Consider the following 19,471-nt stretch of genomic DNA (forward strand, 5'->3'; position numbering starts at 1 on the left):
CATTCTTGCATAACTGATAATGATCTAAATGGAGGGCAAAAAAATCGATGAAATACTGGCACTATTCTTAACTCCGAGTGTAAAAGCTTACCACTAGCGTTTACCTAATTTGAATAACAGGGTCATTCTTAAAGTGCATAATGGATTTTGCTTTTGCCTGATCTGCTTTATACAGATCTAAAACAGTCTAGAAGTTAATACTTGTTTTTGAGTTGCTTGTAGCCCCTCTTAAAGGTATTATATGGGCCTTTAATTACCTTGAATAGCTGCTACTCTTCTAAACTTGTAACACTGGGTTGTGCTTTCCCTGAATTGCTATTAGTGCTATTCTAAATAGTTTCCTAAAGTTCTTAACTCAAACTCTGTTCACTTCTGAAAAGTATAATGCGTACAAGTAGCTATTAGGTAGCGGATAGTTATGCACCATTAGTTCAAGTACTTGCCTTGAAATACTTTGTCTTAAACTGTATTTGGGATGTGCTTTGCCTGAACTGCTTGGTGCATTCTAAAATAGTTGTGTTCATACTTATCATTGAGTAGTTCGAGGCCCCTCCAGAAAGTAGGAGTTGTTTTACTAGCTCTGACGTGTGTTCTAAAAAGTAATGTTACAAGGTGTATACTTTTAACAGCATTGGTCAGTTAAGTGAATTGTACAACTGAGTGTCAATGCATGATCGCTAGGGTCAACTACCCTTGAATTACTGTTTGTATTCCATAAGAATATCTAAACTGGTTTTATTCCCCAGGAATAGTTTATTGCTATTCTGAATGTATAACTACTAGGTTTGACTCATCTTGACTTCCTTCATGCTCCTCAAAATAAGGTTACACCTTGGTTTGTATATCATAAGTTTTCAGTTGGTTTTTAGAATTGTTTATGATGTAGTACTTACTCCGCCAAGAATTATCTTGGCCTACTTGCAGGGGTGTTGCTAGGTCTGGAAAAGATCCAGGGCTATGCTAATGTCGGGACTCTGGGCCAGCTAGCCATTTGGTTGTAGCCAATGAGATTCCGTTTGGGGGTACAACCAAAAGACTAGGGACTTAAGCCCCTTAAACCCCCCCCCCTCCCCACCCCCTGGCAACGCCTCTGCCTACTTGTATTAAAACAAACCATTTATTTTTACAATACATAGTGTTTCAGTGTTTGATTCGACCATGCTAGAGATTGATTCTGGGCTGAGCCATTGTGTAGCTCTTTTGGGCACAAAGCCCCATTCTTCTTGGGTATTGGACTACTAAAGGTAGCATTACTTGCCTTTCAGATTGAATGAGTAATTTGAATGCATTTTAAGAACCTATGGTGAATGTATTTATGTTTAATATCACATGCTAGTTTAATTTATAAGCATGTAAAGGCCAAGAATAAATTGTATTTTTATACATTCCTTTCTAAATTGAATTGTGTGCTGCACTGCGTGGACCCTGGCCCCACTCACTCTCCTGAGAATAGCTTTGACGGCTCACCATATTTCCCTTCGGGTTTTGGCAAACCTCTCATGAGTTCCCCGTTTACTATATCTATGGTGACCTAGAATTTGTCCACAAGGCCAAATAGTAGAAATCATCTTAACAATCTCTGCACCCATGCCTACATCTGGGGTCTTTAAAAGCACCCTTGTCTCTGAAGCAATATGGGGTACCATGGAACCCATGTGCTCTACAATAAATTGCTGTGGCAAAGGGACTTCCGTAGAAGTCACCCTCTTGAAAAATAATTTATTTGTATTTATAAAGCGCACTGGCAGCACAAGGGCATCGAGGCGCTGTTACATCAAATTGACTTAGTTACACTTTACGGCATTGCTGACATCAATTGACTTAGTTATGTTACCGCATTGTTTACTGGTTACATGAGGCGTAGCAATGTTGGAGGAGGCTAAGTGGGAAGGAATGCCTTTGAGGCTGGGTGGTAGTGTTCCTTTAGGTTGTGGCAATGAATGGGAAGTTTGAGCCTCCTGCCAGTGCTCTAATGACCCTAGACACTGAGAAGGTTAGTGTTAGGCGTTCTGGTGGGTCTTTCAGTGAGTGGCTTGAATCTTTGAGAGGGGTATTGAGGTGTTGCATGGTGGATGCATTTGTGGGTGAGTGACAATGTTTTGAAGAGAGCGCGTTCCTGGACTGGTAGCCAGTGGGCCGGTTTCCTGGCAGCTGAGATGTGGTGGTCTAAGGATATTCGTGGCAGTCCTGAGTGCATCATTTTGGACAGTTTGTAATTTTTCGATATTCTTTGGGGAGGGCCCAGCCAGGAGTGCGTTGCGGCAATCTAGTCCGCCCCAATTATAGCTCTGGCTATAGTCAAGCAGTTGTCCTTGGTGAGGTAGGGTCTGGCTGTGGTAAGAAGTTTGGAGTGGTAGGCCGCTGATGAGGCAATGGAGTGCACTTGTTTTGTCATAGAGGGTGGAGTCCAAGTAGACTCGCAGGGTTTTTACGGCCTGAGAAACTGTGATTAGTATGTTGATGGTAAACAAAGGCGTTGTATTGGGTGCAGCGTTTCAGGAGACCCAACTAGAAGTTCTGTTTTGTCTCCATATAGGCAGAGCCAGTTATGGGTCATCCAGGTTTTATAGTGGAGAAGACAGAGTTTTTTTTGGAGTCGGTCTCGTACTCGCTTGTAAGTGCTATGAGGATCTGTGTATTGTCCGATTAGGATGGTTAGACTAGGGCGCAACATGGCTATGCATACAGGATGGTTAGGCTGGGAGCATAATGTGGTTGGGGACACATTGATGGCGAAGTGGTTAAGCAGAGCATACAGCATGGAAATAATGGTTAGGCGTTCCGGAACGCTAATCCATGGGGCAGCATCCAGAGTTAGCAGGAACAGTACGCCAGTTAGAGCATGCAATAATTTCAGATTTAGGTAGGTGCATTCGAAATTGAGCTACAATACATTCAGTTCGTAGGTCGAGTATACAAGTTGAACAGATGATACTTTCAGTTTGTCAGGTGGTGCATATGAGCAAACAATTATCGCGTGCAGCGGGACAGTATACAGGGTTAGGGTGGGTTGTCGCCCAAGTGTCCTGGTAAGTGTACAAACGGTGTGCTTTTGAGAAAGCTGATTTCAGGCAGGGGAGATTCGCACTGCGATGGAGATCCAGTGGTGATAATAATCTTTGGTGTCGTTCTGGTGGTATACAGAGTGCATGGCGCCACAATAGCGTGAGTGGTCTTAGGGTTTAGGGATTTTAAGGCGCGGGAGGTGTGTATGGCAGCCAGGTGTGTATGGCAGCCAGGTGTGTATGGCAGCCAGGTGTGTATGGCAGCCAGGTGTGTATGGCAGCCAGGTGTGTGAGAATGATGGGATACGTGTTTGGCAGGATTTATTTATTTTTTTCAGAGCGAAAAATACAAAGGCGCAGCAGCCAGGTGTGTATGGCAGCCAGGTGTGTGAGAATGATGGGATACGTGTTTGGCAGGATTTATTTATTTATTTTTTTCAGAGCGAAAAATACAAAGGCGCAGATTGATCAGGCTAGATGCACTCTGAATCGGTGTCGCTTAACCGGCTTGGGTTTGATCAGTGATTGGATGGTGTGAGAGGAAAGTCGGAATGCGCTTTCGTTCTGCCCGGCTCGGACACTAGTCTTAGTTGTATGGTCTTTGTTAGTGGGGCTGGTTTTCGCCTGCCGGCGTTGATTGGTGGAAGTAGGATAGTTGGGGAAATACGCTTCCAGTAGTCAGCTTGTTGGAGACTGGAGGTGCGTAGAATAGGTTGGAGACCAATAAAATAAAGGGGGCAAAATGTTTAGGGGACCCCAAAACTGGACAGCCGAATTCCCCAAAAAAGAATCCTTCCGAACACCTTCAAAGAACGATGATTGTTGCTTTCCCTTAGCCTGGCAGAATGGCTCTGAGTAGGGCTCCTTGTGTTGGTTTCCTCTCTACCAGGTACTCTCTTCAAAGCTACAAATTGCAGTATTGTCCATTTTCAAACCATGCATTGCAAGATGACTCCTATCTTGCATCTTATTGTCTGACTGATCAAATGGATGCTTTGTTCACCTGCTCAGAGTCCAAGCTGCAGCAATTAAAAATAAAAAAATAAACTCATTCAAGCATTCTATTTATTTCATCTGTACCAAATTGCTTTAATAGTCATACCTATCCTAGGACAGACAAACTTCTCTTTTGAAGTCTGTTCATATAGCTGTCAGTATGCATATGAATTTCTGGAACTGTATGTAGATGTTTCTCCCCCTTACATCATCCCAGTGAAACTCGTATATCAATGTATAGTCTATTGTAAGGTTTTGAATTTTGATGAAGATCAATGAATTGGCAACTATTGAGCTTTAATCCAGTGTATGCAAAAAGGACAAGAATGCTTGGCACTTAAGGTGTTAACAGATACTGTCTTTCCAACAAAGGTGTTAACCCAAGAAAGTGAGACAGGTCGTATGTGCAGTCAAAATAAACTGAAAATAATTTGCAGCTGAACATTTTGGAAGCCCCCACACCAAACTAAGTTACATTTAGAGATATTGTCAATTTTGGTCCATGTAATCTAGCATCACATTATTTTTTTGTGTGGTTATAATCCAGTTTGACTAAAGTTTTAAATAGCGTTTCATTGTCCAGCAGGGTGGCCGAAACTATTCAAGAGCTTATGAATCTGAGGATATTCTCACTGAAGGGCCATTTCTACAGGTAAGTGGCACTTTCTTACTCACCATTGGGACATCTACTTCTAGTCATTGTCTCGATGACCAGTGTGTGCACATGCTAACTTAAATGTGTACTCCGTAACGCAAGTATGTAGTCTGTAACATACATGGTTTATATAATGGGACGACAGTACAATGGCCCCCCAACCCCTACAGCTTGGTTGTAAAGTGAGATCAATTAATAAACTTTGCTTCCGGGTTGCTGCAAGACCCTCTGGACATTTGGAATGACCATACAAAGTAGCTTGTTTTACTGGAACAGGTAAAGTGACACAAAGACCAGAAAGAATGGTGGGGGAAATGCCAGCATGCCCTGCGCAGCTGCATACCAATTGCAAATGCAGTACAGTAAAACACAGCCGCACAATAAATCCTACATACACGATGAGACTTTAACTTGATGAGTTTTTTTAAATTTTTTTTATAGTCAAAGCAGATGGCTTCAATATGCAGAATGACTTTACAGGAAACTGCCTTTCAGTTGAATTATTTCTTTATATTTTTTAATGTTTTTCTGGGATACTTCCCTCTGACAGAGGGACCGTGTTAGAAGAAACAGTGATCGATCCGAAGATGGGTACCATTCAGATGGAGACTATGCAGAGCATGATTACAGACATGACCTTGGTGAGGAGAGGGAGAGCAAGACCATCATGCTGAGGGGACTACCCATCACAGTCACAGACTATTATGTAAGTTTGAGCACGTTCATCTGATTGGGTTAGATTTTAGAGTGCCTAATGTTGGGTGCGGGGGGGGGGTGGGTCAGGGGTCAACACTAGTGATCAATCGGTGACTCTAAACTAGGGAAGGACTATTTTAATAGGGGTTGGGGGGATAATCTGTTGACATTGGTTTTGCAAAGTGCTCTTTATTCAGATATATTTTAATCGCATGTCTTCTTGGAATGAGGACTTCAGTGTGGTTACCTTTGGTCTGCAGTGGTGCCCACACCAAGCTTTTTATTCTGAAAAAGGCAAAAATATAATGCGTACTTGTTGGGTATGAATTGGTGCAGGCACCCTGTGTGAGACTACGTAGCATTTATCGCCTTGGTATTGGGCAACCCCCCACCACCCCTCTGTTTAGGTCGGTACTACACAAGTTGGTAGTGTGACTGAGCAGCCCGGCCTATCTCAAGAGGTTTAAATGGGAGCTGTAGAGTTGTACACATGAAATCTGTAAATACAAGTAGCCCAGTAGCACTTACACTCAAGGTTTCACTTATATTTAATTAACATCAGTTTTTAAATAACTGCTCTTTAAAAAGGCAATTTGTTGTAACAATGTAAATGTACTTTAAAATGACGTTTTAGAATCAAAACAAGTTAGTGGATAATCTTTGGATATGCTTCTTACACAATTCCTACACCATGAGGAGACTGCAATCACAAGGACAGTAATGCCATTTATATATCTCACTAGTATACTTGCAGATTCTGAGGTTGTGGAAAGGTTAGGGAAGGAACAAGGAGACAGGTTCTCGGTTTATGTGAGGACAACTCAATCTTCCAATGAAATCTAGATAAGCCTTTCCCAGCATTAACAGTATACAACAAGCTACCACCCATGAGGGACAAACTGTATAAGAGTATAAGAGTCAATGGACTAAAAGAATCTGCAGGGGGGCAGGGCACCCCAAGTCATTTGGAACACAGTCTATGGATCTGTGGCACTTCTTAGCTCAAAGTCTAGCACAAAATGAGAGTTGGTTAGAAAAATCACTTGTAGGGTCACAAGCTGTTAAGCCTGTGAGAAGAGAGTTGAAATCAACTCAAAGGTAAGCCAATGCAATTCCCAACTGAGAAGAGTGCGCTAAAGGCAATGAGGTAAGTACCCCAGGCCTAAACAGTACCTCTGGTTTGAAGAAGAGTGGTCCAGCTGGATTCTGTCTTGCTACAGCCGTCCAGACCCTTGTTCCTGAGCCGGTCGTTGGGAAAAGAGGGAGGACGTCTGGAGGGCTCCTGCGGCGGCATTTGGGAGGTCGTCTGCAGCTATGGGCTCTTTTCAATTTAGCTGCACTTCGCAGTTTCAGCGCTTGGCAAACTCCACCGATGCGGATCTTGGACACCGGTTGGACTCTTCACTCCCTCGGTCTGGCACTCTGGATCTGAAGGTCCTTGGGAGTCTCCTGGAGCTTCAGGTCAGATTCGACCCACTGCAGACTTTGCAATCGACTACACTCTCCCCCAGGCATTGGGCTTGCGAAGCAACAGAGGGGCACAGCAAGTGGGGGATGGTAGTCCAGTGGAGTTCGTCTCTGGGTTAGTTGGTCCCATTAACCCAAGGGGAGAAGTCGTCTCCTTTGCAGCTTCTCTGTCAAGGTCAAAAAGGAGTTTCAGCACAGCAGCAGGGCTTCACTGGGCAATTCAAAGGTCCAGGAGGTTGCTGCAAGCTTTGTTCACGGTTTCTTCGTCGGGTGTTGCTCCCAGTGGTCGACTCTGCATGTAGTCCAAGAACCCTCGTCTTTTTAAGCGGGTTTTTCCCATTCATGCACAGCCTAGGCTGTCCTGCAAGACAGCCAGCCAATCAGGACTATTTGCATTCAGCCATTCCTAGAGACAAAGGACAGGAGTTTCGGGCACCTCCCTCACTACCTGCCCAGCCAGACACACTGGAACCAGAAAGCCAGGTTGGGGAGGGGTGGGAGGGGGGGGCGGGGGATTCAGTACTGAAGCCCGCCAAAGGCAAAAATAACGAAGGGGTTAAACCTGTTTTGGCACGCTGAGTAAAAGCTAAGAAAGACCTCACAAACATGAAATGGTGAAAAAGACGACCAGGGCCCCATGGGTGCTATATTGCAGCTGAGTATTCAGCCTGCAGTAGATAGCACAATGAAAGGAAAATGAAACCACTGCCACCAGCCATTTAAAGTAGTGAAGGTAAAATAAAAAAGGTTACATGAGTAAGTAGGAAAAGGGCTACTAAGTAACCCCCCAGCACTCCACATAAGATGGTGTGTGCTGGATCTAAAAAGAGAAAAGGTAAGTAGTCAATTTCACTTTCCTCTTCTTGGGAACAGTAGTTCTCACAAGAAAAAGTATTTAAACATTGAAATCTAAAGGATTTTTCAGTGACCCTGCACTGAAGGTGCTGTCACCATACAAAAATGAGATGCCTATGGAGTTTGTCACACTCCAAAACCAAAGGAAACGCAATCCAAATCAGAGCAAAAATACATGAGTGAGAAAAAGTTCTCACTCACTTCAGGATAAAGATGAAGTCCTAAAGTCCAGCAAAAGAGCTGGGGGTCTCTAAGGTTGAAGGGAATCGGCACAGAAATGAATCCTCCTGTTCCTTACTCTCCCCCCCCAGAGTAAGGAACAGGAGGATTTAATCCACTCCTGGATGAATATCCTAATCCAATTAGTCATACTTTATGGAGAGACATCAGCATTTTGGTGATTACACCCTGACCGGTTCAATGGTAAAATCAAACCCTTGGAGGCTGATTGACCCCATAAACAATTTTGGATTCTCCCCCTTCATCTGCATTAACCATCTCAAAGGTTGGTGGTCTGTCTGAATAACAAAAGTAGAACCATACAAGTATGGTCCAAACTTCTTTAGCGATCACACAATGGCAAATCACTCGCGTTCAATAGTTGCCCACCTTGTCTCACCGTCCTTGTGTTTGCTACTGATGAAGCAGATAAGGTATTCCCTGCCTTTCTCATCCGGTTGACTCAAAACTTCACCTATCCCTGCGCTAGAAGCATCTGTCTGTACAATGAAGGATTGGTTGTAGTCCGGAGCTTTCAAGACTGGAGCTTTACAAAGGGCTTTCTTCAGTACTTCAAAAGCCTACTCGTATGTCCCGTCACCTTTTCTCCATACTGTATGTATGGGCGTCCCTTACTAGGGACGAGAGACTTAACCATTTTCACCAGCAAAAAATCTTCCCCATTCAATTTAGAGGCGGCCCTGGGAGCATGCAGCCCCCTGACTCCGCCCACCGGTACCACTCCCCAGTCCACTTTTCTGCGTCCACGGGAACAGACTGCTTTCATCAGCGCTTCTGGGTTAGGCTTCGGCCTAGTAATTCCACGCACTCTTCCCCGGGTGAAGTATCTTTGTCTTTTGTCTGTTTTTATTCTGATGCCTCTGACATCATCGGGAGACTCGTCCTTGGCCTCAAACCCTGGGATCGTATCTCTCCGCTCTGAAATCTCTCCATTGGATCCAAGTGGATGCAAGGATTAAATTCACAACCCTTTGCATTGTCCACAAGGCTTTCTGGGGCCTGGGTCCAAAATATCTTCAGCTATCGCTCCGCAAATACCTCCCCTCCCAAGCTCTTTGCTCCTCTAGCTCGAACTCCCTCAGGATCAGTCGTTTTTCAAAGAAATGAGCCAGAGGTAGATCTGTCTTCGGCTGGGGCCTCCCCCTGGAATAGCCTTCCTAAAACTTGAGGAGACCCATCTCCGGTTCCGGAAGCACCTCAAGACCTTCCTCTTTTCTTCTGCCTTCGTTCCCCCTCTCCCCTGCTGATCCGCTCTCTTGGCGCTGTGCACCTGGCCACCCTCTGTCCCCTGGGCCCAGGTACCTGCTCACCCTGCCAATCTCCTGCACTGCCTCCTGGCCACCCTTTGCACTGGGGACTTTATCTGTACCCATACAGATCCCCCCACCCCACCGCCAATTTTCTTCTTTTTCTGCACTTATCAAACTTACCCAGTCTGCTGCCGTAAACGCAGCACTTGCCACTTGCTGGCTACACTACCACTGTTTATTGCCTCTATTTTTGTCTATCTGTCTTTTCTGCTCAGCACTCTCTACTCTCAACCTTCAATGCACTTTTCCCCTTCCCCTTGCATGTTCTCACTGGGCCTAGTAAGAACCTTGTTTTCTCCCGTGCCCCTCCCTTGCCGTGTTGCGCTCACTTGTGTATGAGCGCGATACAAATAAATTATCATATCGGGCTTCAGCAGGTGTCCAGCCTGCGAGGGGCTCTTACCTACGTCAGACCCCCACGCTCTTTGCCTCCGCTGCCTTGGCCCTGATCACGGCTGGGAGGGATGCTCTGCGTGTGACGTGCTTACTCTGCGTGTTCTGAAGAACAGGTTAGCTCTGTGGAGATAGCTCTTCGCAAGGTCGCTTCTAGAGGACTTGAAGGACTTTGTCAGACAAAAGTCCAGGCCCAAGGTAGCGGCCACTATTTTGATCAGCAGCCTGCAAGGTTGGCTCCTTCCCCAGGAACTGGCCTAGCGGGAGGGACCGGTTAGGTCCTAGCACCAGCACAGGTACCAAAGCTGCTTCAGCTACCGGTGGAGGGGTCGCAAGATCCTACCTGTGATGTCGCTGAGGGAACACAAGGTTCTATTACCGGGTCTTCACCCGAGGGGCTATGCCCTACTAACCTGACAAATGTCTGAGGAGGTGCTATATGGAGCGAGACTGCCAAGGGCACCGCGCCTACCAGGCCATGACCTGAGATGCAGGGTAGGCCTCAACCACCAAGAGGCCAGGAAGATGCCGCGCCCAGCGCAGCAAGCATCGCGACACAGGCACGTGGCATGCAGCCTGACAAAATGGCTGCTGCGCCAGACAAAATGGCAGCTCGTCTGACACATCCCCCTCCACGGAACAGGTAGAACAAATTTCTAGGTGGGGACTGGTTTTCATCAGGCACATGGCCTACAATATTATCCTTCAGCGGCGCAGGGCAGATGCACCCCTCAAGCAGCGAGGCAAAGTGTGCCCAGTTCTCAGCAACCTCAGGGCCCTGCGTCTACGCCCGCACCACCGGCCTGTTTGAAAAGTTACCCACGCTTATGAGGTCCCCACAGATTGGCGCCATCCTCAAGGATGTGCTCATGCTCCCTCCAGTTCTGCCGCTAGCACCCAGGGCAGCTCTGCCCATGGCTCCAGTGCCTTAGGCCCCTGTGCAGCCTCTGCTGCCCATTCCTGTTCCTGCGATACTGGCCCTTCCGCCTCTTGCAGTCCTGGCCGTTCCGGTTCAGTCTCCACAGCAGCCTCTGGCTCCTGTCAATACACCTCAGACCTTGCTGCTCAGTACTGCTCCAGCTGCACCGGACCAACAGGACACTTTGGTAGACACCGATTGGGAGGAGGACCCCGACACGACTTTCTCGACAAGGCATTTCATGAATGGCTTGCAGGTCTGGCCAAATACGTGGGGCTCTCATAACCTGGGGTTGAACAACCAGAGGCGGGGGTTCTGGCAGAGGTCCTCACTCTGCGCCCTGTGGCTAGAACAGGAATTCAAATACAGAAGGATGTTGTGGCTCTGGCCAAAAAAAGGATGGCTTAAACCCCATTCGGCGCAGCCTACCAACAGGTGCCTTGACGCCAAGTACAGGCAAATGGAGGGGAATCCACTCTTGCTGTCGGCACATGCTCAGCCACACTCCTCAGTGATCGATGCAGCCTCACTCTACTCTAAGCCGCAATCCTCCTTGGCTAGCTCGGCCTCAGCAGTCCTGGGTAAGGAAGAGATGATCTTGGAAGCGTATGGAAAGGTCTAATCCAACGCCTCGCTGCACCTTTGTCAATACAATGTGGATGCTATGCTTGCAACCAAAGGCTTTGTCGGGAAATAGTCTTCCTTTCCGAACTTCCTGTAGAGAGACAGGCGCGCTTCAAGGCGGGGCTGGCGGAAACCAAAATTGTCGCACAGGACATAATGGAGTCCACCGTGGCCCACAGACACCTCTCGCTGTGTCATCTGCATTGCTACGGACCTGAGAAGATCATCCTGGCTACGGGCTACCAAGTTCAACCCAGACGTCCAGGAGCGCATATTGGACCTTCCATTTGAGGGTGGCCCACTTTTTTTTCATTCCACCACCGCTGAGGAACTTGATGAGGATTTTTCAGTCTGGGAATTGTTTCTTCTTATCTATCCTCATGAAGTCCACGCCAAGACCTACAGCCGCGCGCACCAGCTTCCCAACCAGGGTCCTGCCTTTGGCATGTACCGAGACTTCCAGGAACTATGGTCCAGGCAGCATTGCCGCAAACAGCACAAGGCGGGGGAGGGGGGCAATAAGGGCTTTTTTTCAGTCCCCCTCCTCAGCTCCTGCTTCAGAGGGTAAAAAAGGCATGACACCCTCGCCTGGGTTTACGTGTCTCCAGTGGGGGACAGGCTTGCCCTCCATGCTGGCGCACGAGGTTCACGGTCACCTGGATCTTCGGTGTCCACGGGCTACCCCCTACTGATTCCTCCCTCCCTTCTCTCCTTCGCTCCCACAGATTGGGACAGCAACTTCGATCGCTCTTAGAGTCAGGCAGTGGAAGAAGTCCCAGCGGGGTATAGGCTTCCGGATTTTCGCCATACACCACAAGGCCTGCCTAAGAGTTGTTCTTCCTTTCCCTCCCTCTTCAAATGTTCAAGATGGTTACCCCAGCGCTTAGTTCAGAGACCTTGTGTATGGGAGACTGGATGTGCTCCATGGCTCTGAAGGATCTCTACCTACACGTCCCGATGTGGCAGCCCAATCGGCCCTTTCTGAAGTTCAGGATAATGGTCTTTCATTTCCAATACAAAGTTCTACCCTTTGGTGGCCTCAATTCAGCCACCAGGATCATTACCAGACTTGAGATGGCAGCCCTTCTCATGGCCCAGGGTCACCACGTTTACCCATACCTCGACTGGCTCATCCGGGCAAGATCTCCAGAGGCAGTCCAACACATCTCCTCCAACCTCATGAATACGCTACACAAATTGGGATTTTCCATCAATCTCAAGTCTCAGCTGGAGCCTACACCGAATCTAATGTTCTTAGGCCTCATCTGGGATACAAGCTCAGTTTTTCCCTTGGAGGACAAGATCATAGCCATCAAGAGCCGCAGGGTATTTCCTCAGCAGGGAAGTGACGTCAGCATGGTGGTACCAACACTTCCTGGGCATCATGGCAACATGTCTCCTAGCAGTTCACACACAAGACTCAAAATGAGATGCTTGCACCTGCATATGGCAGCCTCCTGGAGTTGAGAGGGGTTCCCAGGCGGAGCTAGTCAGCATCTCACTTCAGCTCCGCCAGGACCTAGTCTTGTGGAGCACGGACTACAACTTGCGGATAGGCATTCCCTGCGGGCAGCCAGCACCGCAGGTTATCATTACCACACTAATCCCTAGACGCCTAGGAAGCCACCATGGACAGCCACAGCGTCCACAGGGCCTGGTCCCGTCAGGAGCAGGAAGCTCACATCAACTGGCTCGAGTTGATGGCCATCTGGTTCGTTCTCAAATCCTTCCTCCCGATGGTCTGTGGCAAGTCGATCCCAAGTCAAACAGACAGCTCCACCAGCATGTATTACGTCAACAAGCAGGGTGGTGCCGGGTCTCCTTCCCTCTGTGCTCTAGCAGTCAGCATTTGGGTGTGGGCTCTGGTGAACAACTTTCACTTGGCAGCATCCACCTCCCGGGGGAGTACAACCTGGAGGCGGACCAGCTCAGTAGTCTGGGTGTGGAAAATTGCTATGGGCAGTTGAACAAACGGGTCCTTCAGGGGATCTTCAACAGATGGGGTCACCCTCATATGGATCTTTTTGCCACCTGGTCCAACAGGAAATGCATTCTGTTTACATCCTGGCAGGGACTGGGCTGGGGATCTCTGGGTGATGGAAGTTTCTTCAAACGGGACAGCGTGGCTAAGGCACCCAAGTATCCCACTAAACTTGCAGGAGTCTGAGGACGGCAGCGCTTTCCTCTTCAAGCTGTGCTTCAGCTGCGGTTTGCGGAATGTGTTCACGGACGACAAGCATTCCCAGTGCCTGTATTGCTTACACCCGACACATAAAGAAGTTTGTCAGATCTTCTGTGGCTTCACTAAGTGCACAATGAAGATCGCGTCCGGTTGGCGACGTGGCTCAAGCCCAGGGCCTCTACCGTGGGTGATTGACAGGGGCATGCCTCTTCTGGATACAGCCAACCTGAACGGGCTTCCAAGTCCTTTTTAGGCCATTCCATCCGTGGGGGCCCAACACAAGGCTAAGCACCACGAGTCTGCTTCCGTTGGGGTCACCGCTCCTGCGGGTCCCGTGATGGTCGGGCGCGTTAGTCTGTCAGCATCGATCTCCAGCCACCGCTCCAGCTCTTCATCCAAAAGGAAGTCCGCTACCCCGGGGAATCTGTGGGAGACGCAGGAGAAGGCCAAGCAGGACAGGGTGTCGCTCGTGCCCGTGAAGGCCCATGTGCTCAAGGGCAAATCGCCCTACTCAATAGAGTTGGTGGTGGCCTCCCTCTCGAAGGCAAAGGGGGCGGACCCCCCCACACCCCCCCTCCGCAGGTGCCTCCCCGAGACATCTTAGCAGGATATCCTCTCAACCCTCCACATGCTGGTGTCGGAGATTCAGAGGATGCCGACGGTACCACCAGCGGCACCGCCACATCAGGGCAACCACCGGCGAAGAAGAGGAAGAGACATCCTACACCTCCATTCCAACCGTCGCTGCACCGGGGGGCGGCGACAACGGACGAAGATGACAGTGGGATGGGAGATCCTCTGTCGCCATAGCAGAGCGCTTCCCCACCGAACGAAGTGGGATCCTTTCATTCCATTATCGCCTGTGCGTCAGCTTTTCCATCTTCCCCCGGAAGAGGGCTTCCTGGAAGCCTTCCAGGAGGCGAAGAGGAAGACCATCCTGTCAGTCCTGCTCCTGGAGGACATTTGGTATGAGGGGCTGGCACTGTTGAGGAACCCCGCCCCAGTGAAGAGAGACCGTCTCGGAAAGAAGGGTGCCAGACGCTGCACCCAATTGCCTGCGGTCTCGACCGTCCTCGGACTGGGGAAGAAATTGCATCTTCTTCAGCGCCTCCTAACAACTAGGGAAAGAAATTGGATTCCATGGGTAGATGAGTCATATATTCATCAGGGACAACAGTCAAGACGGCCGCCGCCTTAGCGATCGTGGCCAGTTACGACCGGGAGCTTTGGTACAAAATGGCTCCTTTCCTGGATTTCATCCCTGATGACATGCAGGTCGAGGCTTTGGAGATCCTCCAGGAAGGCGAGGTGGCGTCGGACCACACCATCATGGTGGCTGTTAAAGAGAATTTTCAGTTTTAGTGCTAAAATCCTACCACTTTAGACCTCCAGGTCTTTTGCAGAGTGTCTTTTTACATTGGAGTCTGACCAACTCCATAGCCATCTTTCTCCAGCATGGGGTCTGGCATGGATTCACATGCTCATGAATATTCCCCGTCGTCAGGCTGGGAATCCTCGGTAAAGAAAAAAACCAGTATCAGTTTCGTTTCTGATCTGTCTTTCGTAGTAATAACCAATCACTGGTCTCTGCGTCATACTGACCACAGCCAATGACTGCCCTCTACCTAAGCACCGCCTCTGGCAGCCATCTTCAGATTTTTACCGCACGTTCATGTGTTGGGATCCTCGTGCTATTGCTCTCGAGCGTTAGTGCTATTTTTTCACGTTTTTTTCTCAAAACTTCGTTTTTTCCGGTCAAAAGAGCCTCAAGCTCCACCGACTCTCCATCCGATCAACGGGGACCCGTGTCGGATTCGTCTGCGCCCCTCAAGGGTGAAGATTTCGTCGAGCTACGTTTTGGAGGACTCCAGAAGCTTCTCAGGCCAGGACATGGCCCAGGAGAAGGGAAGCTCGACGCCCGGAAAGCTGTTCAGGGTCTGCCCTGGATGCCAGCTGCAGAACGTCTTTAAGGAGGACGAACACTCCTTTTGTCTCTACTGCTTACATGAGGGTGCTGGACGCTTTGGCCCGGGGCCACGCGCTCGAGTTTCAAAGAAGGTGCCCGCGCGTCCCCCCCATGGCCAGGAGAGAGCTTCACGTCCCTCAGCTTCTCCTGGAGGTAAAGGCGTTGCTCACGAAGGGCGCCATCGAACTCGTCCCAAAGAGGCTTCGGGGCTCCGGAGTTTACTCGAGATACTTCCTCGTGAAGAAGACGGGAGGATGGCGCCCCATCCTAGACCTGCGACGTCTGAACAAGTTCATCAAGGCGCAGAAGTTCCGGATGGTCACCCTCCAGCACGTCCTGGGTCAGCTAGAGGAAGGAGACTTCCTGTCGTTGGATTTGGAAGATGCCTACTTCCATATTCCCATCCTAAAGGGGCACCGTAAATTCCTCAGGTTTGTGGTCCAAGGGCGTCACTACCAGTTCAAAGCCCTCCCCTTCTGACTACGGTCGGCACCCAGGGTATTTACCAAGTGCCTTGCACCGGTGGCGGCGCAGCTGCGCCGCGAGGGGATCCACGACTTCCCCTACCTGGACGACTGGCTCATCCGAGCCAAGATGAGGGAGCTCGCCGTGGACCACACGGCAAGGACGTCCAACTTCTCACAGACCTGGGATTCTCCGTGAACTACGCAAGTCCCACCTGGTACTTTTTTACGTTTCTGGGAAGCGAAGCTCGACACAGTGTCCCTTCTGGCCTCCCCGTCGGAGGAAAGGACCAGGTCCATCCTGGGCAAGGTACAGCGGATGTTGGTTTCCGACGCGGCCAAGGTGAGGTCCATCAAGTCCCTCCTCGGAATGATGTCCTCTTGCATCTACCTCATTCCCATGTGCAGGCTCCGGATGCGCCCGTTGCAGGAGTTCCTGGATGCGCGCTGGATCCAAACGACGGGCGGCTTCGAGGAGAGGATCACACTCGACGAGAGTTTCCGCCGAGCGGTCCGGTGGTGGGGCACCCGCGCGCATCTGACGGCGGGCATGGCCTTCCAGACCCCAGACCACCAGGAGACAGTGACCACGGATGCCTCCCTGGAAGGGTGGGGAGCGCACACTGAAAATCTGCATGCGAGAGGCCTCTGGCTCCCGACGGTGAAATCCCTCCATATCAACGTCCTGGAGCTCCGTGCAGTGTTCTGGGCCCTCAGGTCCTTCCTTCCGTCCCTCAAGGGCAAGGTGGTGAGGATCTTCACCGACAACACCACCACCATGTTTTACATCAGGAAACCGGGCGGAACCAGGTCCCCAGCACTGTCCAAGGAGGCGCAGGACCTGTGGCATTGGGCCGTCGCCCAAAGGATGTTTCTGGTGCCGTTTCATCTGGCAGGGATAAAAAACACCATCGCCGACTCACTCAGCAGGGAGCTGCGCTCCTGCCACGAGTGGGAACTACGGCAGGATCTAGTGGATCACCTCTTCCGACGGTGGGGCACACCCCAGATCGACCTGTTCGCGACGGCGACGAACTCCAAGTGCCGGAGGTTCGCCAGCAGGTTTCCCCAGGCGAGGAGCATGGGCGATGCTTTCTCGTTCCCCTGGGAGGGCCTGTTCCTCTACGCGTTCCCTCCTTTGCCACTGCTAATCCGGCTCGTCAACCAGCTCAAGAGGTCACGGTGCAGGATGATCCTCGTCGCACCTGCGTGGCCGAGGCAGATATGGTTCCTGGACCTTCTGGACTTGTCGGCGTCCCCGCCAATCAAGCTGCCGGTGGACGCGGATCTACTCTCCAGGGAAGGAGGCGCCATCCTCCACCACGACCCGAAATCGCTGAACTTGCAGGCCTGGCTCCTGCAGCGCTAGAGTTTGGAGGATACGACATACCGGCCGACTGCAGAGAGGTTCTTGCAAAGGCCAGGGCGTCCTCGACTCTTAAATGCTACGGACACAAATGGAAGAGGTTCTCTGTCTGGTGCCACGCACAGAAGATTAACCCTCTACGGATTACGGCTCCCCAGGTACTGCCGTACCTGCTGACGCTGGCCAAAGCTGGACTGGCACACGCGTCCATCAAGATTCATCTTGCTGCGATCTCCCGATACACCAGAACCACGGGCCGGACGTCCCTGTGGTCTCATCGTCTGGTGAAAGAGTTCATGAAGGGACTGTTCAGATCGTTCCCGTCGGTGAAGGCCCCGGCGTGGGAGCTCAACGTGGTGCTGACCAAGCTCATGGGACCTCCGTTCGAGCCTCTGCACTCGGCCCCGTTGAAGTTTCTGTCGTGGAAAACAGCGTTTCTTGTGGCCATCACCTCCGCACGACGGGTGGGAGAGATCCAGGCCCTTTCCTGCAAGGCCCCGTACTTGACTTTTCACGACACGAGGGTAGTGCTCAGGACGCACCCCTCCTTCATGCCCAAGGTACCGTCGGACTTCCATCTCAACGAACCCTTGGTGTTGCCTGTGTTCTTCCCGTCGCCTTCGTCGCCGGCTGAGAGGACTTTGCACTCGCTGGATGTGGCTAGAGCGCTAAAGTTCTACGTGGACCGCACAAAGTGTTTTCGGAAGACGTCACAACTCTTTGTGAACTTTGGACCTGTCATTCAGGGGAAGGCTCTCTCGAAGGCTTCCATTTCCAGATGGCTCTCCGGCTGTATCATGTACTGTCATCGGTTGGCAAACCGACCGCTGCCTGGCCGTCCGAGAGCCCATTCCACTAGAGCGATCGCAGCTACCACAGCGTTCCTTTCTGGTGTGCCCCTGCTGGACATATGCAGGGCTGCTACGTGGAGGTCGACGCACACCTTCACGAAATTCTACTGCGTCGATCGGGATTCCAGGGAGGAGTCCAGGGTCGGCCAAGCAGTGCTGCGCAACCTGTTCGCCTGAGGTGAGCCTGGTGAGGAGGTAAGATGCTTAATGTTGAGTTTGATGTAATGCTTAATGTTGAGCCTTTGCCACCTCCCGTGGTTGTGCATGTGTGTACTGCTATGTATTCTTTATTCATGAGCATGTGAATCCATGCCAGACCCCAGGCTGGAGAAGGAACAAGTTACTTACCTGTAACTGTTGTTCTCCAGCATGGGTCTGGCATGGATTCACATGCGAACCCTCCCGCCTACCCCTCTGCGGCTCTTCACTTGGTCATACTGCCACTTCACGTGCTTCCAAATCTGAAGATGGCTGCCGGAGGCGGTGCTAAGGTAGAGGGCAGTCATTGGCTGTGGTCGGTATGACGCAGAGACCAGTGATTGGTTATTACTACGAAAGACAGATCAGAAATGAAACTGATACTGGTTTTTTTCTTTACCGAGGATTCCCAGCCTGACGACTGGGAATATTCATGAGCATGTGAATCCATGCCAGACCCATGCTGGAGAACAACAGTTACAGGTAAGTAACTTGTTCCTTACATTCCATTTCACTTGGCAGGAGTAAAGAACACTGTCGTCGGCTCTCAGCAGGGAGCTGCGCTCTTGTTACGAGTGGGAGCTTCGGCAGGATCAAGTGGACAGCCTTTTCCACAAATGGGGTGGTCCCCAGATCGAGCTTTTTGCGACCGCGACGAACAGCTGATTCCCACAGCTGGGGTGAATGCGGGGGTGGGGGACGCATTCTCATTCCCTTGTGAAGGTCTGTTTCTGTATGCGCTCCCTCAGTTGCCACTACTACTTCAAGTCAGTCAACCCAGACCTTCTCAACATGTCAGCGTCCCCTCCAGTCAAGCTGCCAGTGGTCTCAGATCTTCTTGCCCGGGAAGGAGGCGAAATTCTGCACCTCGACCCGGGATCTGAGTTTGAAGACCTGGCTCCTGCAGCATTAGTTAGGTGGCTATGGTCTTCCGGCTGACTGCAGGGAGTTACTCGCCAAGGCCAGGGCGAAGCGCGTTGGGACTTTGTGCTGGTTGCAAAAGATAAACCCTCTGAGGGTCACGGCCCCTCAAGTACTTCCATATTTACTGTCATTGGCTAAATCGGGGCTGGCTCACGCCTCCATCGTACATCTCGAGGCTATCTCCTGCTACACCAGATCTCCGGGGTGGTCTTCACTCTGGTCACGCCGTCTAGTTAAGGTAACAGACTTGCTGTTATGTCTATAGTTATCTCGAGATGCAACTATGCCAACGCTATATACCTGGGAGCACTGGCATACCAACTTCACAAACTACAAAGAGCCCAAAAACGCTGCTGCCAA

At 50.3% G+C, this 19,471-nt stretch overlaps 1 protein-coding gene across 2 annotated transcripts in view; it reads left to right on the forward strand.

Moving 5' to 3' along the window:
- Window positions 1-19,471, forward strand: part of RBM5 (RNA binding motif protein 5) — a 621,154-nt gene that overhangs the window by 222,321 nt on the left and 379,362 nt on the right. Inside the window, exons 4-5 of one of the 2 annotated variants that reach the window (XM_069644151.1) lie at window positions 4,588-4,653; window positions 5,207-5,362. In XM_069644151.1, coding sequence (XP_069500252.1) covers window positions 4,588-4,653; window positions 5,207-5,362 — 222 coding nt within the window. Of the gene's footprint in view, window positions 1-4,584; window positions 4,654-5,206; window positions 5,363-19,471 lie in introns of both variants that reach the window. The other variant, XM_069644150.1, reaches the window with a different exon arrangement.

The sequence above is a fragment of the Ambystoma mexicanum genome, chromosome 2p, assembly GCF_040938575.1.
Source record: "Ambystoma mexicanum isolate Mex_15411 chromosome 2p, UKY_AmexF1_1, whole genome shotgun sequence".
Taxonomy (NCBI): domain Eukaryota; kingdom Metazoa; phylum Chordata; class Amphibia; order Caudata; family Ambystomatidae; genus Ambystoma; species Ambystoma mexicanum.